General features: G+C 35.6%; 1 protein-coding gene across 2 annotated transcripts in view; it reads left to right on the top strand.

Moving 5' to 3' along the window:
• Nucleotides 1–10,272, top strand: part of LOC105436826 — a 32,052-nt gene extending 21,780 nt beyond the window's left edge. The window contains exons 7-10 of one of the 2 annotated variants that reach the window (XM_030978036.1): nt 1,593–1,690; nt 6,609–6,902; nt 7,712–8,059; nt 9,654–10,272. In XM_030978036.1, coding sequence (XP_030833896.1) covers nt 1,593–1,690; nt 6,609–6,902; nt 7,712–8,059; nt 9,654–9,909 — 996 coding nt within the window. In that variant the 3' untranslated portion in view covers nt 9,910–10,272. Of the gene's footprint in view, nt 1–1,592; nt 1,691–3,416; nt 4,009–6,608; nt 6,903–7,711; nt 8,060–9,653 lie in introns of those variants that run through there. The other variant, XM_030978037.1, reaches the window with a different exon arrangement.
• The last annotated feature ends 13,432 nt before the right edge of the window (nt 10,273–23,704 follow it).

Below are 23,704 nucleotides of genomic sequence, written 5' to 3'. Positions count from 1 at the left end.
ATGTATGCAAAAACAGCTCGTGATCGCGTTATCTGAAGAACCGATTGATGGATTCCTGCCAAACTTTGGTCATGTATGTATCTTGCAAAGCCAATGAACTGATTAGATTTTGGGGTCACAAGGTCAAAGGTAAAAGGTCACAGGGCTCATTATGTATGCAAAAACAGCTCGTGATCGCGTTATCTCAAGAACCGACTGATGGATTCCTGCCAAACTTAGGTCATGTATATTACTTGCAGAGTTGATGAACTGAGTAGATTTTGGGGTCACGAGGTCAAAGGTCAAAGGTCACAGGGCTTATTATGTATGCAAAAACAGCTCGTGATCGCGTTATCTCAAGAACCGATTGATGGATTGCTGCCAAACTTGGTTATGTATGTTACTTGCAGAGCCGATGAACTGATTAGATTTTGGGGTCACAAGGTCAAAGGTCAAAGGCCACAGCGCACATTATGTATGCAAACACAGCTCGTGATCGCGTTATCTCAAGAACCGATCAATGGATTCCTGCCAAAATTAGGTCATGTATGTTACTTGCAGAGCCGATGAACTGATTAGATTTTGGGGTCACGAGGTCAAAGGTCAAAGGCCACAGCGCACATTATGTATGCAAAAACAGCTTGTGATCGCGTTATCTCAAGAGTCGATTGATGGATTCCTGCCAAAATTAGGTCATGTATGTTACTTGCAGAGCCAATGAACTGAGTAGATTCTTGGTTCATAAGGTCAAAGGTCATGGGCTCATTATGTATGCAAAAATAGCTTGTGAACGCATTCTCATTAGAACTAACAGATGGATTACTATTTAACTCAGGACATCTTGCAGAGCCAATGAACTGAGTAGATTTTAGGGTCATGAGGTCAAAGATCAAAGGGTCATATATGTATATGAGAAATTGCTTGTAATCACGATATTCTGAGAACCTGTTAATGAATTACAATTGAACTTGAATTCGAAAAATTTCTTCTGTTTTGGTTTGTAAAATTGCTCTATGACGGAGGCATCATTTTCGACTGCGCGCAGTCGAATTCCATCTAGTTTTTTTTTTTGGGGGGGGGGGGAGAGTGTTGTGTTACTAGTTACGCAATAATACAATTTCAGTATAAACAGATTACTGAAGTACTCTAAAGACTAATAGATACAAATAGTTCAAATCAATTCATAAGGTTTGAATAATGTCATCATGGGTCTGAGAGTATACGTCAGATTGAATAGTCACTAAACAAGGATGGAGATCTTGATCACAGTGTACTTATTTTAAGCACAGATTTTGTTGTTGTTTTTTTGTTCTTTTTGTTTTGGGCATGTGCATGATCAGGGAGGATGGGGTGTCAGCATAAAGTTCTGTTGAAAATATTGACCAGTTCAATCAACATAGCTTTTTTGTATGTGTGTGTATTTGGTGGGGAGGGGTGGGGAGGGGGGGGGGGGGCATATAGGAGTTGTCAACATAACAAGGATACTTAGTCTATATGCCAGAGAGAGTACTGACCTGGTATGTACATGTATGTTAAAGTATGTCAGCCAGACTGGAATGGAGGGAAACTACATGAATCACTATCACCAATCATGCTCATATATTTCTTTTCAGGATTCTTTTCCTCAAATCAGTAATGGAAATTTCAGGTTCAATGGAGTTCCCCAAGCGGATTTTGATTCATTCCTGCAGTCACTCACTGACTTTAGACGGTAAGTGAACTATTAAACAAAATAAATTACAAATTAATTTTATTGCTATACAACTTACTCCTAGATCCTAATCAAATGATTGGTTAAGCACGGTCACATGTGATTCCTTTACTGTGAATATCACATGTTTTTCCATGAAAAAGCATGCTATAGTTTCTAGTACTATTTAACGATCTTTCCACAGCAGGGCATGTAGAGTTTAATATGCTTTATATACTGTGTGTGGATTAATACATGTATATCACTGTGCATTGATGCTTGTAGAGGTAAGTGCCCCTATCCCTGTGTTCGCGCTAAATTAAGCCTATTAAATTTGGATTTATTTATCAGCGATAATTACTAAGAACAATCTTGAAAGTCTCTTTAAATCAAATAACAAGGATCTAGGATATTTTTTGTATAAAAAAAATGGTGGATGTTTTATTCGTTCATTACAGGATCTATCTGCTCTTGTTGAGGCCGGTTAGGCACCTATCCTATTCAGCCTGACGGCTGTGAACAATATATACAAGTGTCCCCAATAAACATATGTTTTAGTTTTCTTGGGTTGTATTCTGTGCAATATACTTTATTACGTCTGCTACATTCAAAAAGTGAAAATTATGTTAATTATCATAAATTGAGGTTGCATGGAATGGGACTAATTGTAGGTGTTGGTGCAGATTTATCTCTAAACTGTACAAATACATAGCCAGCTTTACATAGAAATTCTCGCTATCGCCAATATGCCCAAAATGCACAGATGAAGCCTCTCTGAAGTAAGTTTGAGCCAATGTACATAGGTACGTCTCTGAAAGCTACATCTAGGTTCTTTATTTTTGGTGACGGCAGCAATGACAAACAAGAGAAATATCCTCCAAATCTTATCGATGTCTAGATTAAAACAATGGAAGGACCTTCTTGAAACTTCAAGAAAATGACAGGCTTAACTTTAGAATATCCCACCAGAATGGAGTATGTCCATTGGTCATCTAAAAAGTCAACGAACCCTTTAATGTAGTCACATCCTCTAATATTTCAGACAGGGTTTCACTCTTGCCAATGAACATAACCAAAGAAAGGTGACATTATTATTTCTATGCTTCTACTTGCTCTTTCCAATCACACCACCAAATATGTTAATTTTTAGTATATTATAGTATATTTTCATCCGTTTTACGTAATAATCGACTCTTGAAATCATTGAGAATCGTGATAAATCACTGAGTACTGTCAGAAAATTAAGTACACACAATCACTGCTGGGTCGACAGGAAGCGACTTGGTCACCAAACTATCCCAGAGTGCATTTGAAACGAGGCCTGAATGTAACATGCTGGTATTTGTATTATATTGGTGATATCGAGAATTAATCAAAGCTTTTTCTTATTTATCTCTGCTTTAACAGGAAACATTTTTTCACTGGCAAAACAATTTCAGAATACCACCTCAGGCCTCTGTTGCCTAAGCCCCCTAACATTGAAAGTTACCATTAATATTATCCCAAATCTTGTTTGTACATGTATCTCCTTCAATAAATTGGAACATAATAAATAATAGCAACTTACCACTACTTTTATGTTACAGGTTAAAATACAATGCTTAATAAGAAACAATTAATTGCAGCAAAACTGGAGATACAACAGATTTTTACAATTGATTGGATTGTTAGTCAATTCATATGTTACAGGACCCGGATCCTATCCCCCAAACCTATATTTCATCTTCTTTCCTCAACATCAATTCAGGCGATGAGGATGGCGTCTCGGACGAGGATGGCCTATGATGGACATCACAGCCATCAGAATACCTTCGAGTGACACACAATGGCAGTGTACAACCATGCAGATGGCACACCTAGATTATGTGCTTCTCGATCGTATAGAACTATCTCCAAGACGGTTGTACGACACTCGTTACTGCAACAGTTGTTCCGCGTCGGTTTCCTACACTAACCAAAATTCCAACTTCAACCTCAGACCTTACATATTACTCTTAAGATAAAGTTATGATATTTAACACTAGTAATGAAACAGCAAATTCAATGTACTTCATATCAAAACATAGCAACGTTTTATTCATACACATTAAATATATCATATTACGTGTACCTAATCATAAACATTATTACCTGAACTCAAAATAAAGTGCAACCCTAGCCCTAAATATTTCATAAAGTAAATGTTCACCCTCCATGGCATCTTTTGTGACAAGCCTTTTTCCCCTCATCCACATGATTCCTTTATTAGACAATAGCATACATTCATGTAAAAATGCACAACATATACATCCACAATCATGCAAAATTCCATATTCACATCACTCGGTCAAACTAAATTTTTCTTAAATATACCTCAGCAAAAATCAATCATATATTGCATTCAAATTGTTCAATTGTTTTATATGACGATAACTTTAAACATAAACACAATCAAAAGCATTCGATAAAATAAAAACACTTTTCATGGATTTCTTTTCTCTTAGATTTGTTTTAGCAATATATTTTTCAATTTCATGATAAAATGTTATAGCTGACATAATATTGTCAAACAACGTAAATGTTTGTTCCAATGGACTGAAAAAAATTCTTTTCTTACAACCATGACAAGGATCTGGTCAACCAGTTGTGTTACTTAATATCCAAAGGTGTAAGGCCTGACCAATACCGATTCAGAAAAAAATAGCTGTGAAGGATGACTTACTGAAATCTTTTATTTGTATCTGCACTCATAATAGTAAATTGCAAAAATGAACAGAAAGCCAGAATCAAAAACTTGAAATCTGGGCCCTGTTTTATGAAACTTGTTATCAATACAGGTAACAAAATATTAAAATCAAAAATGATTTTTATTTCTCATGCAAAACATAATACAAGAATAATTATATCACAAAAAATATGCAATGAAACGACAAATATAATGGAAAAAGCACGAGAAAAGAGGAACTAACTTGAAGCAGAGCTTAATGTAGTGTTAGTTCCTCAGATGCTGTTTTACAATATAACATGCACAAAGTACCGGTATGCTTAGAAATCAATAAATAGACAAATATATAGCTAAGAAATTCTAAATTTTGGGGAGAAAAAAATAAAAATAAAATGGAGGAAAATAGTAGGAGGTAAAAGAAATAAAGATACCCCCCTCCCCCCCCCCCCCCCAAAAAAAAGGGAAAATGAATGATTGCAAAGAAAAAGAAAATTAGATCAGTAGAATGAGGAAGAAAGGGATTGAGAAAGAAATTGAGTCGAGAGTCAAACAGACCGAGATTCGACCATGTATATGTGTTTAAAAGTTTAATCTTTTATCTTTTTCTTAAATGTGTATAGACTGATACTTTGTTTAAAAGATGATTCTACTTTATTCCAAAATACTGGACTGGTGTAAATACTGTAATTGTTTTTTGTGCGAAAGCTGTTCTCATTCGAGTTGCAATAACTGTTATAAGCTCCTGAAATGTTTGCATTTGATTGGCTGAGAGCCAATTTGTCATACAAATGTGACACTTGTTATTGATAGCGAGTTTTATAAAACAGGACAGAGAGAGTTTCTTTGAGCCAGTTTGTCTGGAAGTGGGATTCTGTTACAAGGGCCCCTTGCTTTAAAAGTTGCAATGTCAAACGCAACTCAATAAGTAAACGCAATTTCTAAATATGCAATCCTAATCAGTTGAAAATGGCATTTTAATTTCAGCTTTTAACGTAAGAGGCCCCAGAAACCTTTGTTAAGTATTTACTGTACCCAGTTGTAGTTAATTGTATGCATTCTGTTCAGGTTCACACAAGTTGCGTATACACAGTTGGCCCCGGAAAGTTTACATACACCTGGAAGAAACTCATTTTACTCAGATTTTCTCAACTGCGCTCATTCCTATCAGGGGTCACTCATTTCAGAGTGATTACAATGATGTATATACTATATATATATTAAACAGAGACCATATTTGTCTATCTTCCTGAAGTGAAAAGTTGGCAGGAATTAGTGAAGTTGTGATAATGTATTGGGCCCAACTGTACATGTATGTACATCTACAATTCTGGGAATTTTCCAGTACTTTACAATGTTTTTCTGGTTTCTTTGGCTTCCATTTTTAACAATCAGTAGATGTGTACCAAGTTGTATGTGCCTTATGCTTTGTATATACTATAAACAGAGATAGAATTTGTCTATCTTCCTGAAGTGCTAAGTTGGCAGGAATGAGTGAAATTGTGATAATGTATATCTGGCCCAACCGTACGGGTACTATGTACATCTACGATTCTGGGAATTTTCCAGTACTTAACAATGTTGTTGTTTTTTCTTTGTCTTCCATTTTTTAACTACTTTAGATGAGTACCAAGTTGTGTGTGCCTAATGCTTTGTATATACTATAAACAGAGATAGAATTTGTCTATCTTCCTGAAGTGAAAAGTTGGCGGGAATGAGTGAAACTGTGATAATGTATATCTGGCCCAACTCTACAATTTGGGAATTATTCCAATACTTGATAATGTTTTGGGTTTTATTTGTATTATACCATTTTGGTTATCAGCAGATGTGTACCAAGTTTCGTGTGCTTATTCTTTGTATATACTATAAATAGAGACAACATTTGTCTATCTTCCTGAAGTGAAAAGATGGCAGGAATGAGTGAAGTTGTGATAATGTATATCTGGACCAAGTACATGTATATACATATCACAATTCATAGATTATTCCAGTACTTAATAGCATTGTTGAAGTTTCCTTCTTCCATTTTAACTATCAGGCCTCTGAGTAGAAGTGTACCAAGTTGTGTGTGTCTTATGCCGAAGGCCTGCATGTATAAGCAAAGTGGTCATGTGATTATGCGATGAAAAATTTGTCTGATAAATTGATTGGATTGTTAGTCACTTCATATGTTACAGGGCAAAGATCCTATCCCCCAAACCTATATTTTATCTTCTTTCCTCAACCTCAATTCAGGTTGGATTTCAGCTTAGACGAGGAGGAAAGCGTCTCGGACGAGGATGATGACGTCGCAGAAGAGGAGGATGGCGTCTCAGAAGAGGAGGATGGCGTCTTGGAAGAGGAGGATGGCGTCTCAGAAGAGGAGGATGGCGTCTCAGAAGAGGAGGATGGCGTCTTGGAAGAGGAGGATGGCGTCTCAGAAGAGGAGGATGGCGACTTGGAAGAGGAGGATGGCGTCTCGGAAGAGGAGGATGACGTCTCAGACAAGAAGGATCGCATCTCGGACGAGGAGGATAAAGTCTCAGACATGTATGCCCTTTAATCAACCGTAACAATATGATAAATAATATAAATGATAATAAGATATTCTGAAAAAAATATTTCAAAAGCAAAATAGCATCTGGATGCGTAGCAAATCAATTACAGCATGTATTGCCCACTTGATACATGAGAATCAAAAAAGATTTTGGAAAGGCCGGTTTATAGGGTGGAAATATTAGTCTACTTTACGATACACTTTTATACATCGAACTTAGTGATATTCCAGGCATGTTGTTGATTATTGATTTTGAAAAGGCTTTCGATTGTGTACCTCACAAGTTCCTATTCAATGCCCTTGACTTTTTTCATTTTGTGCCATCACTGAAAAAATGGTTTTATCTATTTTATGAAAATGCATCGTTAGTGCCCTTTGGTAAGGCATTAATCCTCATTACCAGGTTTCTCAGAGAGGACCTAAAGCCGTCGGTCCACTGGTTGCTTACTAACAAGCATTTATACTTCCTTAGCAGTCATGTATAATAAACACCACTACTAAATCGGCTGATTTGAAATCAATTTGTTCTCTTTCCATGTAGAATAGTAAAATACATCTTCTATGTGGATCTGTGCCTAATTAGACTACCATCACTGGCTGAGGAGAGAAACTCTCCCTTGCTTGACCACAAGACCTGTTTATATGTAGCTTATCAGTCAGAGTTAAACACAGTCCCTCTCTTGGAACAAAGGCCCTGTTCACATTTATAAACATCTTAGGTACTGTGTTTACACATTGCCAGTTTAAGTCTATGCAAGTAGCTAAAGGTTTGTTTACGTAGGCTAATTTTTGTGGGTTCTAGGACAATCACTGGAGATGCGTCTAAGCTCTTTGCGTATATGTTCGAGCCCCAGCCGAAAGCGAAGAAGGAAGGGGAGGACCCAGGGCAGGGGAGCACCTTTACAGCGGCCAACTTGATCGATGCCATCATCATAAGATCGATCAATCAACCAACGGGTGAGGATATAGAGGCCGTCTATGAGGCGTCTCCTCGTGGTGGGAGTGGGTCGTCAGATAAGTCAGCTAGCAATCATGGCTCAGAGAGCATGAGCATGAGAGGTGAAGGCTCACCTGTGCCATCGTCTTCAACCAATGAGGAACAAAGGAAGGTTCCTGAACCTCCAACTCTCATAGCAGACTCCCCTGTAAGGTCAGTACAGAACGTCGAACCCTCACACCCCCCCCCCCTCCCCCCCCCCCCCCTCCTGAGGACGATTACCCTCGAAAATTACCCCCTTGGATTATCACCTCTCTGAAAAAATATTCTGCTTTTATTTAAAACCAACTTATTATCATCAGGGTACACTTCCCCCTTTAATGAACAGGGGTGGGGTGCAATTTTCCTCTGTGGTTGTCCTAGGGGTATTTCAGGGTTGGGGTGGTTGTCCTGGGGGGGGGGTAATTTAGTGAAGGTTTATTGTCCTTGGGGGGGGGGGATAGTTTCCGGGGGTAATTGTCCTAATCTTCCCCCCCCCCCCCCCCCCCCCATGATGTTTCATTTATTTTCATTTATTTTCCATTAAAATTCAAAATAAAATACATAACAAATTAACAGCAAAATCGGAAGGACCCCAAGAAAAGCAAAGCTTGTGAGAATGGGGCCCTGTACAAAGGTAATCATACAAGCAAATTATTATAACAAATATTGTAAAACTTATCAAAACAAACATACACCCACCCTCATTCATTCACATGCATACAGACACACCAACACACACCGCAGGCAGAACATTGTACAGAAAAATCTACCCAGTGCACTTCATTTGTTTAAACAAGAACTGTTTACATGAATATTTAAACTTTGATAGGGTTGAACTACTTTTTAAATTATAAGGTAAGGAATTCCAATCATGTATACCCTGGAATCTTAAAGTATGTTGGGTCAAAGAAGTACGTACAAAGGGGTAATGATAGTTTGATTTATTTCTGGTTTCGTAAAAATGGTAAAAATAATTTGTTTTAAACATGTTATTAAATATTGATGGGAGCTCTTGTTTATGAAAATTGAACATGAAGACTAAATTGTTTAATTTTATGAGGTCAAAGACTAGCAAAACATTTCAAATCATAAAACAAAGGAGCACTTGAAGTCATATAGTTAGAATTAGAAATTATACGAACAGCATGTTTCTGAAGAATATGAATTTTATATAAATGAGTCTTGTAAGTATTACCCCAAATAATATTACAGTAGTTGACATGTGGTAAAACAATACTGTTGTAAATAGATAATAATATATGTTTCGGCAACGTCTTTTTAATGTTAGCAAACATGTGAATTAGAATGTACCTGTGTTCGTGAAAGTAGGCTACATTGTGTGACTGTGTGCTCGATAAGCACAAAATAGAGGCCTTGTACCCATTTCTATTTTTAAAAGTGGGCATAATTTGTAGAAATGTTTTGGTGTAACTTTATGGTAAAATTATGTGTTATTTTTTACTCCACTATAACAATCATGGATTAATAATAATATTAATGATAATAATAATGATAATAATAATAGTAATAATATTATTGATAATAACTGATGATAATGATAATAGTAATAATAATATCTGATGATAAATTATGATCCAGATATTAATAATAATGCTGTTAATGACAATAATGATAACAGTTGATTTTAGAGTAGCACTCATGTCTGTCAAAATTTGAAACTCAATGCGCTCCACACTTACACTCATAAATATAAAGGGACATCATCGGTTGCAAAGATTGTATTAATCCTTCTTTCATTCCTCAGGATTGATCTGGAATCAGATGGAATACTTAACAAACTATCGAAACACATGCCTCCCAGGTCTTACGCAACGTTATGCACACATCTTGGCATCGGCTACGACCAAGCTGACGCCATCCTAGCCAAGTTTAACATGGACTACCAGAGAGCTACGAGGGATTGCTTGGCACAGTGGAAGACAAGGACAGGTGGTAATATGGCCCAGCTTAAGACTATCCTACAGGATGCAGAGGTTGGAGATTTAGTGAAGTATATATAGTAATCATGCGAAGCTTCCAACTGGGGCAATATGAACTCTTTAACGTGACACTGTGTTTAGGCTTTTGTTCAAAATCGCAGGTTTAACAAAGAAACCGTGAAATGACACCTGGCTGAATTTCTCCCCAGAGAGTGGAGAATGTGGATACTTTGTGTGCAGGCAAGCCTAAAATTACGACCAGAGTAATGACATTTCTTTAGGGCACTTAGAGACATCATAGATGTTTCAATTGCTATATAAATCTAGAATATTAGTATTAGTATTATTATTAACTAATTTGAGGTCTAACTTTCCAATTTTTGTCTCGCCTGCGTAGCAAAAAGCGAGACATAGGCGCCGTTTCTCCGGTGACGGCGGCGTCGGCGACGGCGTCAACATCAAAAACTTAACTTAAGGTTAAGTTTTTGAATTGTTGATAATTTTTAAAGTATAAGTTCTTAGTCAATGAAACTTGGAATATACGGTTATCAAGTATCCCCAATCATTTGAGTAGAATTTCAGGTCACAAGGTCAAAGTCAAAGGTCATTTCAGGTCAACAGACTTTGACTATGTTGTTGCATCATCATCGAAAACTTAACCTAAGGTTAAGTTTTTGAATTTTTTATATAATTGTTAAAGTATAAGTTCTTAGTCAATGAAACTTGGAATATAGGGTTTTCAAGTATCCCCAATCATTTGAGTAGAATTTCAGGTCACTAAGTAAAGGTCAAAGGTCATTTAAGGTCAACAAACTTAGACTTTGTTGTGGCATCAACATCAAGATTTTGAATTTTTAGCATATTTTCAAATTGTTTGTTCAAATTCCATGAAACTTGTACCCAAGGGTATCAAGTATCACAAGTCATATGACACAAATTCCAGGTCACAAGGTCAAAGGTCATTTTAGGTCAGTAGACTTAGATTATGTTTTCACAACTTAATATGAGAATTAATACAAAATAAAAATTATTACTTTGTTCATATTTCATTCAAGTAAGTTATCGATCGTGGTACAATTAACGGTAAATAATTCTTCTGGTGATTCTTAGTCAATATTCACTTCAAAATGCTGATTATATTCAGAGGATTTCATTTTTTGGAGCCTGCTAATGGGCCACCCTGCCTATAATGTTCCAACTTCATTTTTCATCATATCGAATTGCGTAATGCAGGCGAGACCGCCAAGAGCGTTTCTCTTGTTTTTTTTAGACGCTGGGTCAGTTTTAACTGTCTTAGTGGAATACAGAATTTTGGTATTAGTAAATTGTGTGTCCTTCACAAGAAGCCTGGAACACATATCATTATAAATAGTTGACTTTAATTGAAGGATATTTCCTTGTGAGGCTGACAGATAGATATATTACGATTATTCCGTTTTACTAAATTCGGACATGCCTTAAAGATGCTATGTCCCTTTTGCAGCCAACCTCAAAATCTGTAGAAATTTGCAGGAATAATGAATATGTCAGGTATGTCCTATCTGTGAAATTTAAACGTTAGCAGTGTCCTAATATTCAAATTATTCAAGGAATCCCGTTTACTTGCTAGACTTCGCTGTCAGACACTATTGTCAGTATTGAGTGACTGACTGGCTTGTTCTTCTTCTTTGGTAATAACATACATAAAATGAGCTGTAAAGGATTTGTCTACATCAATAACCCACTTCTTGTAATGGCCTAAATTAAACTGATTGAATCTTTGCGCAGCATAAAACGTACGACCATGCGGTACAATGGTCTGAAAATCAAGACTATTACCTATTGGCTCTATAGCTCCTTAGTCGATTTGACAACTAATAGCCGTTATTTTCCCTCTTAAAGACATTTTAAAGCCCCCCTTTTTTAAGGGGAGTTCTAAATTAGTATTATTTTTCAAATGCCATTGGAATTTAACCTTTTCATTTTTTGGCCTGCAAATGGGACATAGTACCTTTAAGCATATTATTGTTAGCAATAAAATACCATAATTTCAAACATACATGTATGTGCTAAACATTTAAATATGCTATCCTATTTGGTTGAAAATGAAAGAAGCCCCAGTATGCAATAATGACTATGAGGTTTTTTTTGTATTGTAACTGTTATTTTATGAAGTATTTACATTACCATGTTGTACTTAATTGTATGCATTCTGTTCAGGTTCACACAAGTTAAGTATACACAGTTGGCCCCGAAAGTTTACATGTACCTGGAAGAAACTCATTTTACTCAAATTTTCTCAGCTGCACTCATTCCTATCAGGAGTCACTCATCTCAGAGTGATTAGTGATGTATATACTATATATATATTCCCCAGAGACCATATTTGTCTATCCCCGGTGGGGTCACTCAATGTGACTTCCGGACCGCATGACCGTTACCAAAATCGCGGAAAAAGGGGTCAATTTCAAGCAATGTCCGCGGACAAAATATTCCTCGAAATAAAGAAAATAGGGGTGCACAGGTGTCCTCGAAATTGATAAATAGGGGTCAGGAAGAGGGAAAAGAGAAAATCGGGAAGGGAGAAGAGAAAACCAGGAAGAAAAATTCTCGGAGCCGAGTCTTGTCCTTGAAATATGGTAAAATAGGGGTAAATTTGCGAAAGTGTCCTTACAATCTTATAAATAGGGGTATTCCAAAGTACGATTTTGTCCTTGTTTTGACGAAAAAAAGGGGGTTAAATTTCACAAAATGTCCTTGAAATTGACCGCAAAAGGGGGTTATATGCATTTGTGGTAACGGTCATGCGGTCCGGAAGTCACATTGAGTGACCCCACCGGGTGTCTATCTTCCTGAAGAGAAAAGTTGGCAGGAATGTATGTACAATTCAGGGATAATTCCAGTACTTGATTATGTTTTTGTTTTTTCTTTGTCTTCTTCTATTTTTAACTATCAGTAGATGTGTACCAAGTTTTGTGTGCCATATGCTTTGTATATGCTATAAAACAGAGACGAAATTTGTTTATCTTCCTGAAGTGAAAAGTTGGCAGGAATGAGTGAAGTAGTTTATATCTGGCCCAACTCTACATGATAGTAATAATAATAATATTTAATTTGTATATAGCGCTTCATACAAATGTCTCTAAGTGCTTTACAAATATGTATGTACATCTACAATTCAGGGATTTTTTTCAGTACTTGATGTCTTTGTTTTTTCTTCATCTTCTTCCATTTTTAACAATCAGTAGATGTGTACCAAATTTTGAATGCCTTATGCGTTGTATATACTATAAACAGAAATAGAATTTGTCTATCTTCCTGAAGATAAAAGTTGACGGGAATAAGTGATATTTATATTTAATTCAGGGATTATTCCAGTATTTAATAGGATTGTTGTTTTTCTTCTTCCATTCGTTTTAACTATCAGGCCTCTGATTAGATGTGTACCAAGTTTTGTGTACCTTATGCTGAAGGCCTTATCATTTGATCTTATAGTTTTCAAGTTTACAACCTTGTACTTATGATATATGCAAAGAATACCAAATTAACTGAAATGGAAATTTCATTACATCTGAAATATGTTCATAACAATCATGTTTGTGCTTACCATGTTTATGTGTACGGAGTATGTGCCAAAGATTAAAGTATTTCTTGTATTTCTTATTCTGAATCTGAATTTAGTATTTATTAATAAGGTTTGAATCCTGAGGGAGAGTGGGTGGGAGGAAGGGGAGGACGGGAGAGGGAGAGATGAGAGTGGGAGATAGAGGGAGGGAAGAGAGTGAGGGGGAGGATCAAGGGAGGAAGGGAGAGAGAGAGATGAGGTGCATGAGAGTGGGAGATAGAGGGAGGGAAGAGGGTGTATAGATGTGTAGGGAAAGAGATAGAGGGGGTATCAATTTACAGTGAATGAGAGAAGAAAGGGGAGGTTTAGAGCATATGATACGAGATGTAGAGATTAGAGATGGATAGCCAGTGTAAATATCATATCCTTAATACAGGAGTTACATACTAGTTATACTTAGGAGGCTTAAAATGACAATAGTTACAACCAGGTTATGTGTTCTAAGAGAGCGCTATCAAAGCTCTTCATTTACTACATGTATTTTCACTGTTACAAGTCTACCACAAGGTGGCGCTATTTCACTGTTGACTTCAGGATACATTGACTCATCTCATTACAGCCAGTATGTACCAGTAAGAGGTGAGAAGGAGAGAAAGAGGGGAGGCTGTAGAGATGTTGAAGTAGATAGCTAAATAGACAATGGGACAAGCTTGAAAGATAGATTTAGAGCATAGGAGAGGTAGAGATATAGCTCAAGATGGATAGAGATGGATAGCGAAACAGGGAAAGAAAAATGAGAAACAGGGAGAGAAGGGAGGAGTATGTCAGAGGCTTTTTTTTTTGGGGGGGGGGGTTGGTACATTCAATGGTAGTGAAGTGGAAGATATGGCACAGGAAAGAGCGAGCAGTTTCTTTATTACGTTGAGTGTAATACAACAGAGATCAGTGCGTGTTTAGCGGGGCATTGCGTGTTGGGGGTCAGGGCATTGGATTACGTCGGGCTGGTCTGTGTATAGAATGTTACTATAGATTGAAGTATTTTGTCTCAAACACTCGAAATTCTCTTCAAATCTTCAAATGCAAATCTAGATTTAATGAAATCGTGATTCAGAGGCATCAGAGCGAATGTTTTCTAACAGTGTCACGAAATTTGTTTTTATAAACGTATGATACATGTATAAATATATAGATTTTTTTTGTTGTTGTTCAAGTTCACGGTTGGCAATTGGCAAACATTATATGCCAGAAAAGGTTTCTGGTTGTACAATACACGAAAGAGAAAAAAAAATATCATAGCTCTAAATGTTATGTACGTGTAACCAGATTCCCTTTTCTTTGTTTACATTGTGCAACTGGAAACAAAAGCCACTTCAAGATAATATCAACAGTCTCTGCAATGGGAATCCAAAAATATGCCAATCAAATAGGTTCGCTGCTGCTAGCTCAGATGATGTTATGTATCACTAACTTAGTCGAAACCAAGAGTAACGAACTATTCCGAAACATGCAACAAAAGACAGTTGAGGACCTTCAATGTATTCAAGGAAAATCCAACATCAATAGTAAGTTGCTCAAAGGGGAGGTAGAATTTGTTTTGATGCAATTAATAAAAACAATATGAAAGTTATGATTTGTTACTGATCGAGGCTGGATTTCTCTTCATTATGTCTTATCACCCTCATAATACACATCAATTTTCTTCAGGGTTCCCACAGAAATTTGAGAACAAAATTTCATGACTTTCCATAACTTTCCAGTACCCATTTTCGCCTTTTTCCATGACCAGATAAGTACCATTTTGGTGTGGGTAACTATATTGCGGCATCCAAGCGGCATACACATTTGTCAGTTCAAACTGGAAGGCCATAGCCATATACGACCCTCACCCATGATAAATTCCAATGACTTTTCATGACTTTGGAAGCTATTTTCTTCTTTATTTTCATGAATTTTCCAGAACTTTTTTTATGTCATGACTTTCCACGTTTCTCCATGACCGTAGGAACCCTACATCGTGGTGTGACCTGCATGTCACGAGTTGAGAGTTATTGTTCCAAATGGAGAATTACCACACAAATGATGTTTGGTTTATTCCTTTTTATCAAATAGTCTTTTTATTCACACTTCACTACAACAGTTTTATGAAGTACAACATTACAAAGAAGCTATTTACATACATATACATCACTTTATTAATTTGCATTATGTTAAACCTAGATATTCACAACTAGTTCCATTATCCAATATTTGATGGATATATCATCGAATAACAACATATCTTACTGCCACTCCATGATACCTACTACCAGAATATAGTTATCTACTATGGCTCTTTCAAGAATCTTGGTGCATGAGCATGAAAATAAAATTGATAAATTCATCACTTTTTAGGAATCTAGGCATCTTATCACAAAACAGCTCAAGTACAAGTTCATCAACGTCCCGATTGAAACGCTTGTTCAAGCACATGTCGATAGGATGTTACTGAACTGGTATACTGAAGATAGTTTTGTGAAATGATGCTATGTTTTTATAAAGTATTTGATTTACCATTCGTAAAGTTCTCATTGCAGCAAAGCAGCTTGAATTCAGTGAAAATCTAAAGCCAGGTGTATACTCATCCTGCTTTCTGATTGGTCAGTTCCAAAGGTAGGCCATGAATACGTAAATGTAACATGCTTGGAAATAAACCTGAAATAGATATTTGAAAGCCATAGCTTCATTGGTTGGCTTGGCTTATTTTACTCTCTGAAATTAACATGCAAATTTTTTGAAGTTTTGATCTAGTGAATGGAACCGAGTAGATCTATGCAAAAATACAAATGAAATGATGGGGGGAATAAAACATATACATTTTTAGAATTGAACTTTTCATTTGTTTTCTCATCCTCATCTTTGCCTGAAGAAGGTTATGCACGACAAATAATAACGCCACAGATATGACGCCGTATAGACCGCCTTTTTTTAATGTGTAAATAAATGTCAACTGCATACAAACCAGATCCTGCACGTCTTCACTGAGCTCTGTGTTATAAGAAACAGAAATGCGAAGCATATTACACTCGACATCAGCATAGAAAAAAGGTTTTGCCGCATCATAATATATCTGAACAAGATTTAGAATGGCAATTAACTATTTCATGCCCATCATACGTGGCTATTCAAGAAAAGTTTGTGTTAGAAAGGCATTACCTGACCGATACAAATTTGACATCGAATCAAATCAGATATGAGTGAAATTACAAATTCTCTCCTTCCACCCTTTTCTTTTGTACACTATTTGTGATAAATTCTCCTGCTGCGATAATATACTGTCCAAAAATAAAAGGTGTGCTTGGAACTACTATACAGTTTCATATCCATATTTGTAACGCTTGTCTTTTTTAATACAGTGTGTTTGATTTATACAGAAACGGCAAGCAATTAGCGATCGAGATAGAGGGGGGTGGGGGCTATGAAATGAGGGTGGAGGAAGAGGATTGTAATATTTGGAAAGAGAGGGTATGCAAAAGATTACGATGATGATGATGATGATGATGGTGATGATGATGATGCTACTTCGGAATATAATACTTGATGATGACAATTATGATGATGCCAATAATGGTGATGGTGATGGTGACGACGATGATGACGATGTGATGATGATGATAATGATGATGATGGTGATGATAATAATAATGATCATGTTAATGGTGATGATGAGGATGCTAATTATGACATCACAATAGGGGACGCATAAGGTAATATATTGAAAGTGTTTTAGGTTGCTTTCCGAAAGTAGTTGGCATGCGATCGTGTTTTTGTCCACCTCCTGAGGTTTTTAAAAATACGTTGGTGGTAATCGTAAATTATTAGAAATACTCATCAACTAAATTGTTGATTGCGGGTGTTCTAAACTCGGATGTTGGAAGTTGTTTTAAAAATGTGATCAGGTGTAGATTTGAAGGACAATTTTTACAAAGTATTTTGTCATATAACTAGTTGATAGTCTCCTTCTTAGGCTCTTTCCCATCCTGGATGCGGCTTTGTCGTGTAGTTGTTATTTGTTCATCATGTTGCCACGCTTGACATGAGCTTGAAACTCTTCAAACTCCCCCAATTTAAACAGGGTCGCTGTCACATGAATTGAAAAACCGTTTCTGATAAGTTTGCCCAAAGACATTTTAACAGCCCCACTGCAGTTTGACGTTTGTTATAAGAAGTTGGACGATTGAAAATGAGTTTTTTCTTTACTTTCTTGATTGGTGAGACGCCGTTTAAAGACTACTTAAATAGAAAATGTAAATAAAGGCACCTTGATGCTCAGTGAAAAAGAAAAGAGAATATATCAAAGGGGGAGAGAGAGAGAGAGAGAGAGAGGGGGGAGAGTGAGAGAGAGAGAGAGAGAGAGAGAGAGAGAGCATGGTAACCATTCCTGTGCCTAGATACCCTTCGAATACTAACCTAATCTTCGTACATAATGGGCAATGTACACATAGATAGTGACTTCAGTTGATTGAGTTTTAAGGCTTCAAGGTTTCTTTCATTTTCCACATAATATAGCAAGTTCAAATGAATATGCAATACATACAAATTCGATAACATAATATTAGACAAAAGATACGACAAAATTATACAATTTGTCAAATAAATCATCTAAGATTGGCACAGTGGTAAAAAAAAACATAGTTGAGGAGTCTATTAAAAAAGCATGTCTTGTAATTAAAACAAGTATTTGCGTTCCAATCAGCTCTGTTGACTTTAAACGGAGCCGAATCAGCCGATACCCGGATCCAAAGAAATTGTACGCAGAGCAATAGATAAAGGAGTGAACGTTTTACTTTAGGGGTGTGTTATTTTATCTCGGGAAGGGAATGTGTTCACTTTGACAGTATAGCCGCGCTTTTATTGGTTTGTGAAATTAGGCATGAGACCAACCCCCTCCCCCCTCATGTTAAACATATTATAACTGTTATTAAGCTACTGAAATCGTGGCATTTGATTGGCTGAGAGCAAATTTGTCATAGATATTTAGCATTTTGTTTTTTATAATACTTAAGTTGTATGCAACAGGGCCGCTTTACCAATCTATACCAATCCATTGCAAGAGGTAGTTTCCTTTGGATGACAGTGATAATTATATCCATGGGGTTAAGGAGTCCGACCCCCATGATAAACTGAATTGTGAGGGGATTGGATATTTTTTTTTTTTTTTATGGTCAGTTTTTATTCTTTTCTCTCTTGAAACAAATTATAATCATAGTACAAATTACAATCATCATAACTCTCACTGCAAATGTGATGACATTATAAATCAGTATAAATTTTTGTCTTACAAACGGCTTCAAAAGAAACTTACATAGTTAGTTCCTATACATCATATTTGAAACAAAAATTCATATTTTCAAAGAAAACATATGCAGTTGTATAATCCAATTTTTTTTTGTTTTAACAATGTAGCAACTTATACTTCTTTTTAAACTGTTGTCCTGAGAGAAAAGTTTTCTCTTTTTGTTAACCCTACCCTACCCGACCTCTCCCTTATCCCCATTCCCCCCCCCCCCCCCCCCCTCTTAACCGGTGGACGACTGGCTCTGGGTTCCAATTGTTTGTCTAATACTCAGGTTTTCCCATTTAGAAAAATGAATAGTGAGAGTTCCCCTCATTGCTGCCAATTTCCTTTCTTCTACTTTATCCCCTATTATACTATTCTTTATTTCATTAAAAGAGGGTGGTTTTTTAAGTTCTCTATTTCTATAAATCAGATATTTAACAAGAATTAAAACATGATTCATTAATTGATATTTTCCTTTATTTCTCTCCTCTTTCCCATACAGAATTTCCTCCAAACTACAGTTATGTATTTCAAAGTCTAAAAATCTCGTGCACATTTCCCACACTGATTGTGCAAATTCACAAGTATAGAATAAATGTTTATATGTTTCTTCATCTTTTTCGCAAAATGAGCATAAGTTAGTCGAGACAAGACCAAAACGGAAGAGGTGATGGTTTGTATATAATATATTATGTATAAGTTTGAACTGAAACTCTCTTAATCGACTGTTAAGTGTACACTGTCTTAGTCTTAAAAATATGTTTTCTATTTCCTTACAGGAAAAACCATAGTTCCTTCCAATTCTCTCAAAAACCAAAGGTTTAAAATCATCTTTCTTTATTTATTGTACATAAATTTGTTTTGATTTTAAATCAGCTATATTAGTTGTTTTCTTCCCCAAAGTGAAATCAGTTCCAGAATTATTTTTTTCTTCTCCCTTTCTAAAATTATTTTTCCAACAAACTGGTAAACAGGTATAAAAGTGCTTGATCTTTTCAATTTCATTTACTTCAACACCTAAATCGATAAAATGCCAGTCACTTTTTAGTTTACCATCGTTTTCCAGAATATGTTTTAATTTGTAAATTCCTTTGTCATACAACCTCTTATCGTATATACAACTTCCTTTATATCGAATAAGTTTATTATTAAAAATTACCACATCACCAATGTCTATACTCCTTATATGTCTCGTATTCACCCAATCTTCTAATAAATCCTTATAAAATTGTGGAGCTGTCACTTTTAATAAACTTGGTATATAGTCACATGAAAATATCAAATCTCCACCCACGTGTTCAGTGACAAAGTTAAAATATTGTTTCCATTTCATGTCTTCATCTTTGTTTAGAAGTTTTTGAATCCACATAATTCGCTGCGATTTAACTTGTGCAGAAAAATTTAACATCTTTAACCCCCCTTGGTTATAGTCTAAGAACATGGTGTTTCTATTGATTTTATCTGTTTTTCCTTTCCATATGAAATCAAAAGTTAATTCATCCAGTGAATCATAAACCCATTTTGGAACAGGAGTAAGTGACGCCCGATAAAGAACTTTAGAATAAATGTGCACTTTCAATAGTTGAATCTTACCCATAAGTGTTAAATCCCTTTGCTTCCAAAAATTTAAAAGTGTTTTTATTTTACTTAAGATTTCTTTATAATTTAGATCTTCTTTCTTGTGTTCATCGAGGGAAAAGAAAATCCCTAAAACCTTAAGAAAGTCAACTATTTCGCCAAAAGCAAAATCACAATCTAAACGTTGACATGAACCTAACCTTAATATTTTAGTCTTGTCGTTGTTTATTTTCAGTCCAGAAATTTTTTCGAAATCTGCAAATAATACTTTTAACCTATTAATTGATTTTTTATTGCGAACAAAAATTGTCATATCATCCGCATAAAGTACTAGTTTAGTTTCCTTATCTCCAAAATTAATTCCGTCCACCAATTTATCTATTCGTAATTTGTGTGCCATTACTTCAATACACAAGATAAAGAGGTACGGAGAAAGAGGGTCTCCCTGTCTTACTCCCCTTTCTACTTTGAAATAACCAGTGGACCCTCCTTCATTTAATACACAACTTAGAGTGTTCATGTATAAAACTTTAACCCACTTTTGAAAGGACGGACCGAAACCAAATGACGACAGAACTTTTTGAAGAAATTGATGTGAAATTGAGTCAAAAGCTTTTTCGAAGTCTACAGCTAACAAAAAACCAGATAAATTGTAACGGGATGTATGAAAAATAATATCATCTATAATGCGAATGGCCTCACCAATATTCCTCCCTTTCATGTAGCCCACCTGATCTCCCATAATGATCTCATTTAATACTTTCTTGATTCGCTTAGCCAAAATTTTTGTTAAGATTTTATAATCGACATTAAGAAGGGAAATGGGTCTATAATTTTTCAGTGAAAAGGGATCTTTCCCATCTTTAGCGATTAACGTAATTACAGCTTGTTTTTGAGACGATGCTAATTCTCCTAATCTATATGCTTCATTCAAGGCATCTTTAACTAAATCTCCAATATTCGGCCAAAAGGTACGATAAAATTCTGAAGAAAAACCGTCATTTCCAGGTGATTTGTTCTGTTTTAATTCTTTTAAGATTTCTAGGCATTCTTTATTACTTATAGATCCTTCACAGTATTCTCGAGATTTTTCAGTCAATTTCGGTAAACCTTGAAAGAAACTATTATAACAATTATCCGAGCACTCGTACTCTACTTTACTGTACAACATGCTGTAAAACTTCCGGATTTCTTCAGTTATCCTTTTTTCATCGCAGCAAATAGCACCATCTGAGGTTTTAATTTTTTTAATAGTACTCTTTCTTTTGTTATTTTGCATTAATTGATTGAAATAACGCGAATCCCTTTCTCCGCTTTCGTACCACGAGGCTCGTGATCGAATCCTAATTCCTTCATTTACATAGCTATAAACTTCCTTTAATTTCTTTTTTGTATTTTCCAATTTTTCTAAAGTATCTGCATTAGTGCTTTCCGTCAATTGTTGTTCTAAACATTGTATTTCTTTTTCTAAATCTGTTCTTATTGTTCTTCTTTGATCAGCCAATTTTTTTGAAAATTTTTGTGTAAAGCTCCGAATTTTCATTTTTTTAAAATCCCATAACAACCTTTTGTCTTTTATTTTAGTTTGCAATTCGTTTTTTAATTGACAAATTTTCTTTTTTAACTCTCTAACATAATCTTCATTTTCACATAAACTATTATTGAATTTCCAATATGACCCTTTTCTTCCATTCGTTTTATTGACTGTTTTGTCAAATAAACGTAAAAATATTGAATGATGATCAGGGGCAACAGATGGAATTATATCGCACTTCATAACCATTTCCTCTAGACATTCTGATATTATCCAGTAATCTAGTCTACTTTGCATAAAGGGATTGTTTTGCATATAAGTGAATTGCCTTTTTAAAGAATGCCTACATCTCCAAATATCCAAAAGCTGCAAATCTTCCATGAATTTTTCAAATTCTCGATTAAATCTTTTCGAAATCCTGTTTAAAGATTTCCCGTTATAATCAAATTCAATGTCCCTAATCATGTTAAAATCACCACCTATTATAACCGGGTAGTTATCTTTATTTAACTTAGCCAGATTATTGCGTAATTTTCGAAGAAATTGCAATTGATCACTCTCAAAATTTCTTGTTGGAAAATACACATTGCCTAAAATCAACCTAACACCTTGAAACTTACAGTCTATAAAAATATATCTACCCTCACTGTCTTTTAAGACTTGCAATATCTCAATATCTATCCTCGGCGCAATCAAAACGAGAACTCCTTTACTGTGATTAGAACCATGACTAAAATAAGTAGAACCCTCCCACATTGAAGCCCACTTGTCCTCACAATCGCTAGTACTAAATGTTTCTTGTAGGAAAACAATGTCCGCCCCTTTATCTTTACACCAGAAAAATATGCGTTCCCTTTTATCTCTGTCCCTGATCCCTTTCACGTTGAGGGAGAACAATTTACAATTAATCAGAACATCCATAACCTATCACACACAAGAAAATTTAACCCAGTCCCAGAGCCAATCCCCCACCTTAAGGGACCCCACAAAAAGCAAGAACGAAACCCCGTCATCTGGGAAAGAAACTGATACATGTAAGGCATGCAATATTGCAGCTCCCCCGCCCCACCCCTCCCACTCTAAAAATTTCTATTTGAAGGTAACATTCCCGAAAATAAGGCTATAAAGGATTATGTACCCTCTCCACATTGAAGGTGCTATAATAGCCTGACTTACAGAATACACAAAATAAATGCTTCCTTGCAATTATAAAAAAAAAAACATGTCATGTACGAAAATCTTTGAAGGCTCTTGAATCTATTAATCACAAATTGATTAAGTATTCAGGAGTAAATTACATTTCAATAATCAACATATAAAAAGGGAACATCCTTAATAATCACAGGGTTGTAAACCAGTATCTTCTTCCCATATAATAGCTTAACTACCAAGTAAATACCAACATGAAAAACATGCAGCTGGTAAGTACACCTGGGAACAACCAATACTCTCCGAAGCTACATCTTATCTTCTCTTATTAAGGAGTGATGCATTTCACCAACAGTCTCACAATAATAACTACAGACCCTTGGAATTTGCATGCATATAAAAATAAAAAAAATTAAACAAAAAGATGACATTCTTGAAACGCATGTAGTTCGAAGCTTAAATACTTCTCAAACATAAGGAAATTTGTCTTGGCAACAGCCCTGAAAAAAAAATGAAGCAATTATTTGACTAAGAATAAGAGTTATCCATTTACATTCCAATACTCTCCGAAGCTACATCTTTTCTTCTCTTATTAAGGAGTGATGTATTTCACCCAATCAACAGTCTCACAATAGAAACTACAGACTCTTGGAATTTGCATGCATATAAAAAAAGTTTTTTTTTAAACAAAAAGATGACATTCTTGAGACGCATGTAGTTCGAAGCTTAAATACTTCTCAAACATAAGGAAATT

This window comes from Strongylocentrotus purpuratus, unplaced genomic scaffold, assembly GCF_000002235.5.
Source record: "Strongylocentrotus purpuratus isolate Spur 01 unplaced genomic scaffold, Spur_5.0 spur5_scaffold_1, whole genome shotgun sequence".
NCBI lineage: Eukaryota > Metazoa > Echinodermata > Echinoidea > Camarodonta > Strongylocentrotidae > Strongylocentrotus > Strongylocentrotus purpuratus.
The sequence above is the reverse complement of the archived record's forward strand: the minus strand, read 5'-3'. Positions and strand labels throughout refer to the sequence as shown.